At 40.1% G+C, this 18387-nt stretch overlaps 2 protein-coding genes across 4 annotated transcripts; one reads left to right on the top strand and one right to left on the bottom strand.

Moving 5' to 3' along the window:
• Window positions 1-200: 200 nt before the first annotated feature.
• On the top strand, window positions 201-1239 carry LOC131259170 (early growth response factor homolog 1). The gene is made up of 2 exons (XM_058260604.1): window positions 201-846; window positions 962-1239. The coding sequence occupies exons 1-2, from the start codon at window positions 201-203 to the stop codon at window positions 1237-1239; spliced, it is 924 nt and encodes a 307-aa protein (XP_058116587.1).
• Window positions 1240-14501: 13262 nt separating this feature from the next.
• Window positions 14502-17721, bottom strand: LOC131266016 (aprataxin and PNK-like factor). Of its 3 annotated transcripts, XM_058268363.1 has the most exons (4): window positions 17579-17719; window positions 17131-17501; window positions 16159-17056; window positions 14502-15789 (listed from the first exon to the last, which is right to left on the bottom strand). In XM_058268363.1, exons 2-4 carry the CDS (start codon window positions 17215-17217, stop codon window positions 15581-15583), a joined length of 1194 nt encoding a protein of 397 aa, XP_058124346.1. In that variant the 5' UTR covers window positions 17218-17501; window positions 17579-17719; the 3' UTR covers window positions 14502-15580. The 3 variants fall into 3 exon arrangements, with proteins under 3 accessions (XP_058124346.1, XP_058124338.1, XP_058124353.1); XM_058268355.1 differs by lacking the exon at window positions 17131-17501; XM_058268370.1 differs by lacking the exon at window positions 17131-17501 and having other exon boundaries at window positions 15655-15803; window positions 17579-17721.
• Between the last annotated feature and the right edge of the window lie 666 nt (window positions 17722-18387).

Genomic DNA, 18387 nt, shown 5'->3' with positions numbered 1-18387 from the left:
CGGATCAAGGGGTTTGGATCCTATCTCGCTTGCACTTGGGATCGTCCTTTCGCCATGGTGATGGGATTTTCTGTTAAATTTGTCAGTACCTCTGCAAGGACATCTCAGTCAGCACACGGCTTTTCAAGTGTTAACATCTCACCCGACATTTCCTCGGTGGTTGAAGAAAATTCCGTGTTTACCTTCGAAGTGCGTAAAAAATGTCGGCCAAAACGATTGCGCCACCGCAAACCTACTCGCGTTTGTTTCGTCCTTGGGACGGTAAGGAGGGAAAGTCGGCAGGAACTGCGTCGGAAGGGCGAGAGGAAGTGAACGCCGTCGGTAAATTCCGTCCAGTTTCACGAGATGAAACGGAATCGGACTCATGTTGCGTCAGTGATAGTGAAAGTGAGCATACGGTTAAGTCGGAACCATCCACGGATTATCATACAAGCCCAGTGAAATTGAACGCGAGCTTCGATCTAGGGCCACCGACACCAACCTCGGTCAACCCGTCCATGATGCACTACCCGTCGGCGGATGTAGCCGCATACTACCAGTATTGCTATCAGCAACATCAGCAGCAACTGGCCGAACATCCACTGCCTGGCCATATCCACGGCCTGCCGGATACTCCATCAGTTCTAGGTCCGTTTGGAGGACACACTGTTCCAGCAACGATCGATCCTTCGCTTGCCTTCACGTACGATCAGATGGAACAGGAGTACCTGCGAGTTCTAAGCGAAGACGCCAAGGCGAAACTGCTGGCTAGTCGCAAGCAGCGACCCAAGAAGTTCAAGTGTCCCCACTGCGATGTGGCATTCTCCAATAACGGCCAACTGAAAGGACATGTTCGCATCCATACCGGTAGGTTTCTTTGACTTCGATATCTCTTATAGAGAACCGCTTAGCGGATAAGCTTCTTCTTTGGCCTTTCGTAACTAACGGTCCATGTTATGTTCTCCACCATTTCGTCCTACAGGAGAACGTCCTTTCAAGTGCGACGACTCGAGCTGCGGTAAAACCTTCACCCGCAATGAGGAACTGACGCGGCATAAGCGCATACACACCGGTATCCGACCGTACGGGTGCCAGACGTGCGGCAAAAAGTTTGGCCGTCGGGACCATCTAAAAAAGCACACCAAAACCCACATGCCCCAGGAACGGTACACTTACGGGTTGGTACCGGCCTCCGCGGCAGCCGCAGCCGCCGCCGCCATGTTAATGCCAATGTATGCAACGCATGTCTTTGGTTACTAAAACAAACGTCTAGTTTCGACGCTAGAGGAACTGAGCCACCTCGAAGTCCGGGCGTTCAAAGGCCACCCAGTGATCGTTTTGTAAGGTCGTTATCAAGCGTGATATAGTGATAGATGCAAGACCTAGTAACGAGAGTGCCAAGGTGTTAGTTAAGAGCATATAAGACTACATCGGATAAAACAAAGATTCTATTTTGACAGCGAGTTTAGAGAACTTTTTATAAGGATGTACACAAGCGAATAACGCACTGTTTATAAAGCGTTCTAATAAAACAAATGATTTATACGAAAATTCTTCATCCTTTTCTGAATTTGGAATAGTTCTAGTTGATGACCTGTAGAATTGTATTATAGCAATTGTGTTTTAGTTTTATTAAAGGATTCTTACAAGTTAATTGCCTTATATTCTTCTTCTTCTTGGCGTAACGATCGTGTTTTGGTCATGCCTGCACGTTAAGGGCTTACGAGACTTTTTAGCTATGTGTACGTGCATAGTCAGGCCTCTCGTACAGGGGATGATCTGGTCTCGGATGGGATTCGAGCCCACGCCGTCGAGGTGATGAGCCCCGGCACTCATGGGCCGATTTTCTAACCGGCGCTACCACTCGGCTGTCGCGGACCCCCTTAACACTTAAAGTGATAGTTTACGGATTTGAAAAATCTTCAAAAATAGTGAAGTTATAGCGTTTTTAAAAAAAGGGGTCGCATTCAGGCAAGATTTCTAAAAAGCATTCGGGCAAGATTCATAAGCAATGTATTCTAGTGTTAAATATGTAGAAACAGATGTTTCTATCATCTATTCCTACATCTTTTGATTCCATAAAATGTGATCGGAATGAAAAACGTATAAATTTTTCTTAAAAGACTTTTTAACATATTTCAAATTTTTATTAATGGTTTGTTGTATCTGATTCAAAAACTTCAATGGTCACAAAACAAGTTCAACGAACATAATAAGAAAAAAAAACGGTACAGAATTTTTTAAAGATTAGTTTATACGGATGCATATTTGTTGTGTGTTTAGTATGTATGTGCAATTAATGTGTATTGTTTTTTCGTATATTAGAAAATTATTCATCATAAACAGCTTTATTTTTTTTTTGGAGTTTTAGTCTAATCTTTGACATTGTTGAATGACACATTTTTTTGTTGTGCTCTTTTCTACATTTTTTCTTCTATGTTTTCTCTTGTCGTTAAATTCTTGTTAAAATAATATTCCACTACTGGACACAAAATGCTCCAGCTCCGATATGATAGTAATAAGGAAAAACCATATAAACGTCTTGACTTTCGGGTTGCGGCTTGGGTATTGCTCAGCATGGTAGAACCATTTATTATATTGTATGGTCCCGTGCCTTTACAATTGGTCACTGCTACTGGAAAAAATAAAATACGCAAATATCACAAGGCTAGCGTAAAATTGGCGAATCCAATCTTGATGACTTGTTTAAGTTATTTTCCTTCATTCCATTCTGCTAGTTCTCGCCTCCCTGTAGGATTCCATCGGAGACAGCTACCAATTAGCCAACAAGCTTTTCACAGATGAAAACTCAATTTCTCTTTGGCACGCAAAAATGTTTTTAAATGTATACACGTCTCTGTTGTCTAAGGAATGTTGCAATTCTTTGAAATTTATGATCTCACCGACCGTACTTCGGAGGCATTTCGAATTGGGGAAGGATACCTGCCTAACCGTGACCAAATGTCGTAAAATAATCATCACTTCACCATCGACTCCTACGCTTTTCCAGTAGAACCCAACGCACTGCCCTTTGTTTTCAGGCCAGGGAAATTACTCAGGCGAAGGGTGGACGAGTGTCAGGCCTGGGGAAGGTTAGTCAATCATAAGCCAAAAAGCGCTCTCCGCAGGACAATTGCTGGGTCGAAGTCGTATCGGGAACCGTAACCGGAGTCGACATAAAAGAAACGGATCTTGCACGCCTTTTTATTATCACTCTGAATCCTATTATTCCATTTACCTGTCGTTTTACTTCACTCGAAGCTGGGAAAAAGGAGTCTGAGGTGAAGCAAAAATAAAATAAGTGAGAAAAGGACGAAAAGGACCAGCCAGCCGTTGCTAGGAAAGAAGAGCTAGGACAAATTAGCTATGGACGGCAGTGAACTGACAAAACTTTAACCAGGTTTCCCATCGCGACCGGGAAAGTCAGTTGCTCGAAACTCAGGTCCTCGAGAGCGCACTGTCCTTCACCCTGCCACACCCGATGTCTTTACCAACCCTCGTCCATCCTTCCGCTCATATGCTCCTGTCACCAGACTAATCTGCTCGACTCCCGTAAACGTTCGCTTTTATTTATGACCATTAATTCTGTTACTTATGACACCCTGAGCCCTCGACCCGGCGAGGATCCACACCGTAGGACTATTTGTACTTTGAGTGGAGTAAAAAGGTGTTGGGCAGTGAAATAAAAAAGAAAAGCAGCACCCAGCGAGGTGTCTAAGAAAACACCCACCGGTCAGGAAAGGTTAGCGGACGAACGGTGAATGATTGCCTAGGTAATGGGTAGGAGAACTTAGGCACAAACCGCCGAGAAGATTGGGAAGAAGCGGTGGTCAGAGAGAAGGAAAGGGGCATAAAAAAGGGCTCCTAAAGGGGAATTCATCTTGTTCCAAGGGCCAGTGGTGACCACCAGTCTGTCCGAAATTGTGAATGAATGGAACGTACAGAAGAAGAAAAAAAAACGGAGAAAGAGAGCATAATAGGTCAAGCCCAAGGCACCAGTCTAGGACACTTGCAGGGGCTCCAGAAACGCGATGAATGGGCAAAGGGACTTGAACCGACCCAGACAGTCTGTCATCGTGATGTAGATAGAGCTGACCGGGTGGGCAACGGATGGACGAACGGATCTTTCAAAGGTGATACACCTTCATCCACCACAGAGCACAGGCCGTGCGAATGTCGGCCCACATTCTTCCACGAGCACCGATTAGGACGAGTGTCGGTGTGACTTCCCGCACCGATTATCGTTCCAATCAGCTCATGGCCTTATGAATGGAAAAGCGAATAAATCAGACATTGCTGGAATGGTGGGAATATGGACCAGGTAATTCTACACTCCTTGCGCACGACATTTTTGGAGACAGTTCCCTTGGCCTTTCTTTCTTTCCTTTTTTTATCTTGGTTAACTGAATTCGATTGACAAAATTGGGCAATCGATTGGGTTTGCGGTTTCATTCATTCCAGGGATATTGCACATCACCAGAGCCAAAAATAGAGCCTGGGAATTTTTTTAAACCTTTCTTGTTTCTAATTCCTCTGAAGGACGGTTTGATGCTTTCTACGGTGCTCTATTTTGTTGCGAAGTGGCCAACGCGTGGAATCAGGTGTCGGGCTGATTTATTGGATTAGTGTGTACAGTGGTTCCACCGTTGGTAAGCGTTCCTTCTTGAACACGCAATCGGACCATGAGAACTTACATGCTTGATTGGAACAATCCAAGACAAAGACAAATCGAATACTACCTGTTTGAGGATTTTTTAGGTACTGAACAAGTTTATTTTGTTATTTGAAATCCTACATTTTTTTAAACGGTAATCTTTTCTCATATAATTTAATCTATAAACAATTAAAATAAATAGTTTATTCTTAGAATAAGTTACTGTGTTTTTTGGGTTAGCAAATAGAATGGATTACGTTTTTAGTAACCCTATAAATATAGAATTCTTAGAAGAGCAATGTCATTCAAAAATAAGCTCGTTTAACAAAAAAAAACTAAAAAAATCACGCAAATGAAAAGTTAAAGTTTAAATTTTGACTTATCCTTTATCAAAACAAACTTAAGTTACATTATTTCTCATTCAGAGCAACTTTTTCCTGTCCATTTTTTTCCTCGAAATTGGAAATTATTAGTAAGAAAAAAAAACAATGCAAGTTATATTATTATGCAAAAGACGAAAAATCGATAAATGATGTGGCTAACAAGAGCATAACTCCAATTTTGTTTTCATTTGATACACTATCAAATGCTTCAGTAACACGGTAACAGTAACTACACGGCACATTCTCATTCTGTTATCTTTACCTTGTTTTTTCACAATATTTTTAACACAAGAAACAGTAAGCGAGTGAGTAAGAGATTTCCATGAAGTAACTATGTAATCTCGACAGGGAATTATGGCATGTTTCATCTAAATCGACTCAGACAAACCAAATAACGTAATATCAAAACATAATCAAAAAGATGTAATTAAAATGTATAATTGTTAGTCCTAAGTATTTAGTACTTACAATCTTTTGTATTGATAATTTTTTTGAATTAAAATTACACGACATTGCCTTTTTTTTAGAGTACTACTGTATTTTAAATGCATGGAAATTCGTTTTTCAATTAATAAAATCCAAACGAAATTGTTATATTTTGTCAACCTCACTAAGTAAGTAAGAGAAAGTAAAAAGATTTTCTTTTTCCATTCCTTGGTAAAATAAGGGTCAACCGCTAAATCGTCTGTTAACTGCAACCGGTCGGAACGGCTTACACATCCTCCCCCTTTAACAGCATACAGGGAGGCCATAACGAGGCTCGATCTCGATTGTTCCATTGCTTTAAGAGCTCTTTTTCCGAGGGGTTAGGGTTTCAATTTAGTAGCCGTTTTAAAATGCCTCCGTAAGATCACCCTTCCTGTGTTGATGTCGCACGAAACTTCTCCATGCCCTGCCCTGGCTGTGAGCATCATGATGAAGCATTTTGCATCCAAACCAAACCCCCAAGAAGCACCCAGGGCTAACTGAAGGTTTTCCACCAGTCGGGAAAGCGTGGCCCTATTTTGCGAACAGTGAACGCCAACTACCGACCAATAATTTCAAACAGTATTCGAGGATAGAATCCCCTTGGTGTGGGTTAACCATCCAAAGCCAAGAAATTCTTCCTAAACCTGGCAGAAGATAGTCGGTTGCTTCGAAGGGTAATTTCTTCACGGCATATCGGATGCTGCGATTGTCGCTCGGTAAAATGTGCGCCTCTTCAGGCGGGAATAGGGCATGCATGCACGCACGCCATTTTTCAACTTTTCCCCCTTCGGGCGCGCAAAGGATCAGAGCTGTCACGCAACGACGCTACACCGCAAACATCCTCGGTCTTGTTCCCGGGCCCTTCGAGCCACGGAAAAGCGTTCCCCTTATCGGTCAACCATTATTCTTTTATTCTTTTCTGCTTTAGCAACTGACATCCCCGGCCATTACGCTCGATTCGCTCGCTCGAAAAGACGGGTCAAGTATTGGATTCGATCAAATAAATAATAAGCAAATGTGCGACATGCACTCATGTCCCTTTCCTGCTTAGGGGGGAACACTACTTGAGGCGGCTGTGGTTTGGTGGTGCGGTTTGTCATCACCTTCCCATCCTTCGCTCCGAAAGCCCTACAAAAATGGCAGTTGCACTTTATTCGCCTGCTCGGAAACTATCACACGCTCAAAGGGGCTGGCTGGTGGTTCTCGGGGGAAGTCCCACCAAATGGCGCGAGTGGAAACCCCTCGGGCACAATGGGACGAGTGTCGTCAAACTGGGTTGTCGGAGGGCGAGTAGAGTTTTCCTCCTCACGGTCGAGTCACGCGTGGAAAAAAGCGTGGAAAGGCAAACAAATGGTTATGGAGGTTTATCCAGAGGGTTCGCCGTAATGTGCATATTCAATTGTGACGGCAAGCGGGGCGCCCAGTAACGATATGATAAATTGCGTTTGTTGAATTTTCTAATCGTGTTATCCGATGTGGGATTTTTTTCTTTCTTTTTGCATGCCCTTTATACGCAAACCGCGCCTATCGCGAACCCCGGGGTTCCCTCGGCAATGATGATCTCAAAGAGTCGCCATTGTGAAAAAATACGTACCGGTGACAGAAAATATCACGCTGTACTGGAATATTTAGCACCCCGAAGCACATTCTACGGCAGAACACAACACAAAAGACGATACATTATTTTGTAAATTGAATTAGATACGTGAATGATAATTTTGCTGTTGCTCGTAGACATATATAAAAACTAGAATCGATAGTATACTGTAAGTTAAGTATGGATTGTTACAAGAAAGATAACATTTAATTTTTGTGTTTGTTTCAAGCCATCATAAAAATAATTTCGACTGGTAGCAGATCGATTTGGCCATCGTACCTCAACAAACCCCTAGTCATTTATAAAAGCATAAGATTTCATTATTATAAAATATCTTGGTGAAAAATTCCAGAAGAGTTTTCTAAAAATGTTAAGTAAAGGATCTTGTAATAACAAACTTTCACGAATAATTGAAAAATTGGTCAACGAAAATTATATCATGCCCGTTAATTTGCATAAAATCTTTAAATAACCAACGATATAAGAAAAAGTCTCTATAATAATAGCAACTGAAATTTTGTTAACCACTTCAATAGAAACACTTAGATGCAAAAACAATTTTGGACATACTTTTGTATGCTTTGTGAGGAACCTTTTTCTCGAGCACAACAGCAAACCAGAAACACGTGCTATCTGACTGCCTTTATCCAAGAATCAAGCCTTTTATCTTGTTTCTCACATTCTCCCGCCAACGAATGCTATTACAGTATGCTTTTTCGAAGCATCCAGCTGGCGTTAACGTGGTCTTGCTTTAACAATGTATAAGATTCGCGGGTGGTAAAGGTGGGGTATTTTTTAGGTTATGTTTGGATTAACGACCACAGGACATATTGCTTGTGCAAAGAACTGACCGATAGAAAGCAAACCGCATTGATAATCGAATACACGTTTGTCCAACACGTAGGTGTTACGTTGCGAGTCAAGAGCAAAGGAAAGGCACACTGGACGGGAATCAGGGTCATTGTGACGCTGTCATTTTGAGATGGGGTACTCTTTTTACATGCACCTCTTACGCCAAATGATGCAATTAACAGACCAAAGTTTCCGTAGAGCGATGCCATCGTTGAAATTGGTTAATTTCATCAGAATTAACGATTTACTCCAATGGCGAAAGGTGTTCGATTTGGAGAAGAAAGGACAAGGCTCAAATATTTCTTATTGTTTGCTGCAAACCGTTGAATATCGTCAACCACCCAAGCGGCGATCGGCAAGAATAACCCAATTGAAACGATCGATTCAAGCAGATAAGAATATTTTTCGAAACAGTTGAAACACGATCGATCTTTCATTCCCTCTGGTTTGGGAATTGCAGAACCTTTTGCTTTAGGATGCTACAGGTCTAATCTAAAGACACGTGTTTTTTGAGTGGTACATGTTCCTTTACAGAACATGGGTTAATTCGAAAGATGTATCCAAGAGAAAGCCGTGGAATAATTCGAAAGGAAGAAATTATGGTATAGCACTGTTTTGATGAGGAGATAGAAATAACAGATTAAGAAGACGAAATCTACTCTTAAAATAAGACAAACGCAATCCGAGAATAACAGCAAGCAGAAAATGCCATAATTCTTCATGATACGAGGATCGACAGACCTTTCTTCACACTTTCACCCTCGTCGAGGTTTTCGGGCATTTTGCACTCGATTCAAGAGTAAAAGGATGACACTTTTTCTCCGGATCACCTTTTAGACCACACCATCTCGGCGGAGGCACCGAATGGGCAAAGTGTCAAAATAGACAAGCGATACCGGAATTGTTTCCTTTACAATGACTCAATGTTCGACGGCATGAACGATCGGTTCAGATTCCCAACCTCCCACGGCGTATATTTTTCTTAAACCCGGCCCGAGAGATGAGTGAAGCAGGCAACAATACTAGACGGCATGGCACCATGGAGGTTTAATTGCTTCCTCAGGAAACTGCAACGAGGTCTGATGAATTAATTATCGTAGATCTTCCAAATTGCCTACATACACATAAACATACACATAGCCAGCACATACCAGGCACGACGAGAGTGCAGGAAAATGCAGTTGTAATTGCCTTTCTCTCGCCCTAAGTGATTAGCGCTTTCAAGACGTCAAAAAGCCCACCCTTGATCGGAAGTCATAAAAACAACAATATCATCCGGATACCTGGCCGACAGGAAGAGCCCTACGCTCGAGGGTAAACAAACACAGAAGGTGGTGGCACTATCCTTTTATTTCCTCAATGCTCAACGGGGGGCTAAAAGGGATCTGGGCCACAAAACGCCTAGCGTCTCGAAGAGCTCGCCCTTTTTTGAAGGCTTCTGTCACTTCCTAGACCTAAAGTTTGCCACATTATTAGATTGCATCCTATTCGACCGTTCCTGTGGACCGTCACTGGTGGGTTGGGTTTTTGTGTGATGACTTCGATGGACAATCGATCGCACTTCCGTAGGTGCTCGTATCCTCAATGTTTGAACTGTTGTTATATTCGAAGCGCGATCGATGATATTCGGTGCGATCTTCATACGAAATTGAAACCTCCCAGCACGACTCGGACATTCAGACGAGAATTCTATGGAAGCTGGAAAACGCAATGAGAATCGTAATCGCAATTGCCCAAATACATTAGTATAGGCCCAGGATGGCATCAGAATGGACGAGAAGAGAGGATCAAAAGCGAACAAATGGGTCAAACGAGTATGCGACAACTTCTTCCGGATTTGTGACAGAGCCAATCACAGAGATACGTTCGACTTCCTCCTTGCTTTTCATTTTGAAACTTGTCATGTTGTCTGAATGGCTTTTCTTACATGAAATTGCGTGCTTTGTTTGACATAAATTTATCACAAAAGAATCATGGTGCTGGACGCATTTTATGGAATAAGACGAAAATCCTATCGCAGGTGTGGTCCATTGGTAGGTAACATATTTAATGTATGCGCTCTACGTACGTATTCGCAATGTCCATTGAAAAAATATCAAATGAAGAAGAAGATTAATCACTTTTACATATTCAATGTAACAACTGATCATCTAATTGTAAAATCATATGCTCTACACAATGGCAACAATACACAAGATCAGTTTAGTATTTTGTTTGGTACTTCTAAAGCTGCAAGTTATATTTCAATTGAGCTGCTTGAAGTTATATTTATTGATAAAATGTGTTTTTATGGTGGTAGAGGAGATAAATAAAGTGTATTCAATTCGTGCAAAACATTCACAGCAAAAATAAAAATCCAGAATATTAACAACACAACATAGCTGTAGGAATGAACGATATTAAGTTATGCGTACAGAGAACGAATCGAATAAACTTTAGTTTTTACTGTAGTTATTTATTTTACTGTTCTAAGAACTAGAAGAAAGAAATGTGTAAATTTCAAATATATCCATAAGGAATCGAATACGTTTGAATAAGAAAATCTACTTGAAACTTGTGAATTTGTTGAATCCAGTTTAGTATAAATTCCTCGTTCGTTCTCGCCTTGGTGGGCTGGCTTTGGCAAAGTGTATCAGCTGCTACACGCTGTTACTGATAACCTTTTTTTTACCTAAAGGTAAAAACATACGTGGACATAACATGCCAAGTACAACCATTTATCCCTACATAGATGATTTGCTGTTTTATCAACAAAGTTCATCGTCATATATCAAGCTGTAGAATTACCACATGATCGAGAGGCAACGGAGATTATTTGACGTTTGATGTTGCAAAGAATACAAAGTTTTCAATTTAATCTCAACTTTAATTGACCCGCCGGCTAGAGTAAACCACGAAAAGTCTTTATTCCATCTATTTTTAGCACTATCGCCTATTGCACCCAAACAAACTCTATTTATAGCCGTCCGATGCTGACGGCTGACCTCCGGAATCATCGAATCTTACAATCCAGCCGGCCAGTCGGGATGGAAGTTCCATTACTTCCAAAAATCTAAATGAGAATGAAGCTTAGAAACATCACATGTTTTCTACATGAATTCTATAGATTCGAACTATGAGCATTTGCACCGTTATGTTCACCGCTAGAATTAGAAGCGCGGAAAACTAAACATGTTAAAGTCGAGTCTCATACCCCAAAATGATAGCCTCACCCAGTTTTTTCACTCATATGCTATTTTAAATGATCGCAAGGTAAAATAAACGACAGAAACATATTTCTTAATCTAAAAGAAATGTGTTTCACTTCTAATTTATCAGAAAAAAAATTTAATTATAACATTTCGGTCAAAAATTAAAAAAATGGAGTGTCCCATAATGATAGCCTCACTTAAAAAATCATTCAAATTAACAAAGCAACGTAGTTCCTAGCCACGTCATCAGTTGCCAAAAGTAATTTTTAAGTTCTCTTACTTTAAATTATAATTTAATTTGAACATTGGAAGCGAAAACAACTCTAGGAACGAGAAAAAAGTCAAATTGACGCTTATCGCTTTAATGGCAAGTCAAATCGTGAGATTGGTGTGCTAATAAATAGATCCACAAACGTTATTAACGATTATGTAAAAGATTCCAGTTCTCCTGGTCGTCTTCAAAATCTTTCCTCGCGTGATAATCGGAGGATTTTTTAAGTTGCTTTCAATTCAACCAAAGGTTGCCGTAGAAAAAAAAACGATTTCTGGTTGAATGTGCACAAAAATGATGTGTTGCGAGCTTTGAATTCATGTTCCGATATTGTAAGAGAGTCCATGAAGAAAGATTCTGCCCTCAAACTTCACCAAAAAGTCGATAGATTGGAGTTTGTTACAGAACATATGACATGGAAGAATGAGTGGAGAAACGTAAGTTGTCACTTTGTAGTCTTGTTCAAATTTTAAATTAATAATTCATGTTAGATGGATTATAATGATGAAAAAATGTTCAATCTTGATGGACCGGATGGAAACATCCATTACCCGAGAGATTTGAGACGTTACCCACGTTTTTTTCTCTAATCGCAATTTTGAAGGTGAATCGGTCATGATTTGGGCTGTGTTCAGCGATCTTAGTAGAAGTGAATTGGCTAATGTACCAACATGTATGAACAGCGATATGTTTATCGATATCCTGGACAATCATTATCTGGAAAATCAAAACACTCAACAGGTCATTTTTAAGCAAGAAAATGCTGCCGTGCACGCAAGCAAGACAACAAGAACTCACCATGCACGATCGAGTATCGAAACAATGTCTTAGCCAGCCGTTTCTCCAGACCTTAATCCAACAGAAAATGTTTGTGGAAGGCTAGTTCAAGAGATTTATGAAGATGGGAGACATTACGAGACCATATAAGAGCTTAAACTTGCTATCCGAAATGCATGGCGTTTCTTATCAGTAAATACTTTAGAAAAATTATCGGAGAGCATGCCATCAAGAATTTCCCAAGCAATAAATCGTAACGGAGGACCCACTGATTATTAATTCATGACTTTTGAATCCATTTATGCTATTTTTGTTGATAATTTAATCAAAAACCTAAGTGAGGCTATCATTTTGGGACACCACTGATTTTAGATTCTTGGTACAAAAGGGATTGTTCATTCGTTTTCTTCAACAATATTTATGCAAAGTAGTCATTGTATACTTAAAAATATTTGTGTATTTTTTTGAAAAAAATTATATGCTCGGTATTCGCCCTGCATAGAAAAAACTAGGTGATGCTATCATTTTGGGGCGCAGTGTACCTTTAACGCCATTTTGACAGTAGAGGGACATGCAATATTGAACGAGTGATTCTGGATTATGAGTAGTTGAATAATTGTACTAACGTTTAAAAAGCCATTTCCGAAATGGAGTCAATCGTTCTTAGCACGATGACTGCCATGTCTCTCGTGACTCACGTTGACTGCCATCTGCACCAGTAACATTCTTTTGCACAGCGGTTGAATTTGAAATAAAAACTCAGTAATGTTATGGCTTGGAGAGGACAGGATAATAGACGGAAATTACGACCACGACTCATTAGTTCCGAAAATCTCCACAATATTCTGACTCTCTTCATTCATATCGTTTCTTCGGGGTGCCTTCTTTAACTTTGAACAGTGTGAGCGCGGAAGCGAGCCTGCGGTCTGGTATAAACTATATCGAATTCGATTAATTTTCAGGATTAAATGTTTATCTGGGTTATTTTGTTAACATTATTAGCCTTGCGGTGCATCATGTTTTGCTTGGCTTTAGAGGCCCGCAATGTGTTTACGGATTGCACTGCTGCATTCGGTCAATTTGTCTATTTTGCAATTTTTGTCTTTCAAAGTTGCCTCATGCCTCATACAGCATTTCCCAGCTTTTTATTCCAAAGTCCCATCAAAACACTAACTAGTACCAGGTTTCATCTGACAAGATGCGCTCTATAATAGCCTCTTTGCGTCCACGAATCTCCAAGATTCATGAATCGCAAAGATTTACGAATCTCCAAGATTAAGGAATCTCCAAGATTTATGAACGGGACATACGGCCTTAGTTGCCGGTAATTAAGCCTTAGGGGTCTACATCACCAGGTTAGCTAGTGAATGCCCAGGAAGCTGGATTCGTCAGCCTTACTGGTGTAAATCCTCGCGGACTAAGAAGAAGAAGAAGAAGAAGAAGATTTATGAACCTCAAAGATTCATGAATCTTGGAGAATCATGAATTCATGAATGTTGGAGATTCGTGAATCTCAAAGATTCTCGAATATCCAACATTCATGAAACCCGGCTTAGATAGAATTTAAAAAAGCAGCAAGAAAATGAGAGAGGACGTGTTTTGACTAGCGTTTGTGTGTGAAACTGTTCTAGTAACGGCATTTGCTTGTGCGTGGTCAGCAGACCAGGCTGGCTGAGCATTGCTTTGACGAGCACGGCTATCAGAACACCCAACAAAAAACGGCCTGCTTGAAAATATGAACAAAATGGGTGTGATAGCCAAATACAGTAGTGCCAGACAAAAGAGAATGAAAAAAATAAAACATTGGTTTCTGAGGGGTCCCTAATTATTGGTTTAACTAAGCAAGTGGCTATTGTTAGTGAAGTACAAAGTGTGAAGCTAAAATTTTTCTTTCCGGGTTGAAAATTGAGGTTTACTCTTGAGTGTTGATTTATCAGCTTTATTCTTTGCGCTGTATAGCATCAGAATGTTACAAAAAATCTATGCCAAGTATGTCTGGTATAACGTAATTGTTGCGAAGAATTGTAATGTTACAAAACTTATTGTGTTTTTTAAACAACACATTATCATTGCTTTTGTTATAGACACTTAAATTGACATCCTTATACTAGCTATGCTGCACGTCTCTGTGTTACCAATTGAAATAAATTTTGATCATTTTAGAATCAATGGGGGCTGCATCGCTGGCGTCTGCTGAGCACCGCACATGCGATCTCCAGCCACCCCGCACCATCCACAAGACCCAACTCACAGACCAAAAAAATAAAACGAAGCAAAACCCAATCCACATTACAACATATTGAAAACAGTAAAAACTTCTCTGATAAAGTACTATTTACACAGTCGATCGGCAGACTGAACAATGCGATTGACAGACACATTACTTTCCATCTCGGGATTTTTGCTTAGTTAGGCATGTTTGGTGACTTACTTACAAAACCAGCTTGAGAGAATATGATAACTTCTGAAACCGAAGTTCGAAAGTTTTCGACCTAAATAATATTTTAAATATCACAGACAGTTACTATTTGCTAGACTTGGTCTTATTTGCGCAGATTTTTTTCAAGACTGCTCGGTGAAAAATATTTTTTTATTTAACTTTTTAATTTTTGTTATTTATTTTTTAAGAGATACTTTCTTAAACATAACAAACTTTACGGCAACTCATCTGATAAATTGTATTCGACGGGTAATTTATTTACAAAAGGATTACAACCTTTTTAATTCAATAAAAATAAACGTATATTACTTTTATATTATAACATTTTTCGGCGTTTAGTGCCATTGTTGCAGCACGCTGTTAACAAGCATCGGGATGTTATCAGCTATTCGCTCCATCTCATGAACAATACTCACCATTTATAGAAGGAGAACAGTTCACAATTTAGTAACGTTGCATTCAATGATCAAAACATGTTTAAACTTGATGCCACATGTATCCATGTATTATGATGAAGCCTGGGTACTACAACGACTTTTAGAATAGACGATTAGTGTTTGAAGCTGTCATAAGCCTGTTTTACTCCTACCGTTTGAAAATAACAAATGAGACAAACAACTGGTTGAACCATGTTTAAGATTGAATGCAACTTTTTTGAACCTATAATGTGCTCATTCTATAAATGGTGCACGTTATTTAAAAGAAAGGGCGAATTGCTGATACCAGCTTGCAACTGCAACTTTGAAACTATACTTCGAGAAATGTTTTATTGATGAAATCCAACTAAACAAAAATTTCGTCATTTATGAAAGTTCGCAGTTATCAACATTAACCGAATGAAAAAAAATTAAAGTCGTGCCAGAAACATATTCCTACTAGGCGTTAACCTATTTCAATTGAGGTTGATTTAAAAAACATGTATAACCTTGATTAACTCACGAAGATACATGAACAGATGCAGAAAACTATCACTCCTGAAAACCGCTATCAACGCAACCTAACCCTTCATCTTCGGACTCACTCGCATCTTCATCATCATCATACATGCCTGGATAGTATTCATCCGAGGAGGATGCATCGAAATCCTGATCATACTCATCGTCCTCGCCGTATTCGTCAAAATTGATCGGGTCTAATGGAACTGCAACTCGTCTTACTCTTGGTAAAGCAACGGCACCTAAAAATATATATCTAATAAACATCAAGCTTTCGATCATATTTGGAATTGTATTGTTTCTTTCTAACTCTATATAGATAACAGGATAGTAAGGGATATTTTACTAATTTATTTTACATATATAACAACATTTCCTTTAAATATTCATTGTTAGAACTTATTGTTTTAACAATATAAACTTCTTGTCAAACTATCAAACGCAACAATTGATGTTGATATAGAAAATAATCACATGCATAACTAGCTACCAACTACCATTGTAGACTACGTAATCCTTATATTTCGCTGGACTTTGGGTTATTCTTTTCGTTCGTCTACTAGTATTAATAGAAGAAGTAAATGTATTATTATCTTTAGGAGCATACTTACTCGGATCCGGGTGCTGGTACTCTTGGAAATGCGATGGATTTCTTCTATAACAACGGGCACCGAAAGGGCAGAGCGGTGCATGTAGAGGAGCCGGAGGAAAGTTAGGTCTTCGATAGTCGGGATCTCCCGGATGCGCGAATGATGTTCTATGATCATTACCGCCACGGTAACATCGTATACCAAAATCGCATGATGGACGGAGTGCGCCGGAATCAGCCGGACTTTTAATGACGATTCCTGAACCCGCATTTGCAGCACTGGGGCCATCGGGATCTGATTTTATAGTCACTGAGACGGCAGATGTTGACGCCAAGTTTTCCTCATCGGGCTGTGCCGGACTAAGGACACTGCTAGCGATGGATTTACTATTTGGGATATGGGCGTCGGGATCTGGTTTAATAGGTAACAAAGAATCAACGACTTCAGCATTGGTTGATAGAGATGCATGTGCTCCAGCTTCGGACGATGAAGATGGCATTGGTTCGTCGCCATCGACCCGGTTACGTTTAGCTCCATCCGTTGCGGATTCATCTTCATGCTTTCGTTTTAAGGAAACCTCATTACTCGAGGCTTCCTGTGCAATTTCAACCGGAACGTTACCAATTGCTCCTAAGTCTTCCATTTCTTGAGTTTCTGTATCCAGCATTTCTGTTTTAACTGTATCTTCTGTTTCCACAATCGATAACCATTCGCTATCAGGCGTTAAACGAAATTTGTCTCCGGTTGTTAAAAATATACTTTCATCTTTCTTCAATACGGAGTTGTCACTGGTAGCATTTTGTTTACGATAGAATATTGGATTTGTTGGATGTAACGCTTTTATGTACACTGTTATCTCTCCTGCCGCCAATTCGGTTCTTATCACACCATGATTTTTCGACACTCTCTTATCATCACACTGGAAAGTACAAGATTAGACAATGTATTTTCATGACACAACATATGCTATATTTGCCCAAAGAATTCTCATACCTGTAAGAAACCTCGCCCTATGATCACATCTTCATCCGGGACAACAAATTGTGCTGTGGTACTTTCACATTTCACTGCTTTAACCATGGTGCTTATTGGTTTCCATAATAAAGCAAAAAGATTATCAGTTTATACTTGTTTAATGTTTAGATCAGCGTGCATTAGCAACTGCGCACTTTTAGCTTGTGGAAAACCAAATAAAGCGCGAACTGAACACGAAATACCAAGGTGATGTACTGTGAGAGGTGAACCCCTTGGTTTTGCTGCTACGACCAAGGTCACTCCTTGTCACTTTTAAATAAACTGTTCTCTCCTGCCTCTAACTCGGTTCTTATCAAACTCGGATTTCTCCATAGACTCGTATCATCACACTGGAAAGTACAAGATTAGGACATGTATTTTCATGACACAACATATGATGTTGTATTAGCTCAAAGAATTCCCATACCTGCAAGAAACCTCGCCCGATGGTCACTTCTTCTTCCGGGACGACAAATTGCGTTGTATTGCCTATGATACTTTCACATTTCACTACTTTAACCATGGTGTTTATTTACATTCATAATAAAACAAAACGAAACTCAGTTTATATTTGCGTCATGTTTAGTTCACCGTTCGTTAGCAACTGCGCACTATTAGCTCCAAGCTGAGGCCTAATATAACTCGGGGTCCACACTACAGCGCGACGTCCCGTCACGAAACGCGACGTCGCCTGACAGGCGGCCGAACTCCATACAAAAAAAATGTCGCACAAATCGCGCTAGTGTAGAAACAGCGAAAAACGCGACGTCGCGCTAGCTCTTGTCAAATGTCAATTCGAAACGAAAACAAGCCGACAGCTGGACAAAACGTAAACAACCCGAAACACAAACGCGAACAAAACGAGCAATTGAGGGTATTATGATCCAGTTCCGCGTTATTGCTCGAAAGTTTCCGCATATTTGCTCGAATAGCAACCTGGGTATTTATACAAGTATTTCAAGGTATATAAATATATAGTTTTTAACAAGTTTCGAGCACTTTGATTTTTAATCAATTTTCAAAACGATCGAGTTATTGGTGTGTTTTATACTATGGCTAAATGGCTAAATAAATCAAAGTGACTTGTCTAAACACAACGTTGATATGAAAAGTGCATCCTGAATTATCATGTTCTTGGTAAATACCAAGATCCATAGAACCCACATATGCTTCGGACACATACGGTCTATAGAGATCCATCGACCAGGAGGTGCTTGAAACTGCTCGATGATAACG

The sequence above is a fragment of the Anopheles coustani genome, chromosome 3 (genome assembly GCF_943734705.1).
Source record: "Anopheles coustani chromosome 3, idAnoCousDA_361_x.2, whole genome shotgun sequence".
NCBI lineage: Eukaryota > Metazoa > Arthropoda > Insecta > Diptera > Culicidae > Anopheles > Anopheles coustani.
Note: the sequence above shows the minus strand (reverse complement) of the source record. Positions and strands in the feature narration are given on the sequence as shown.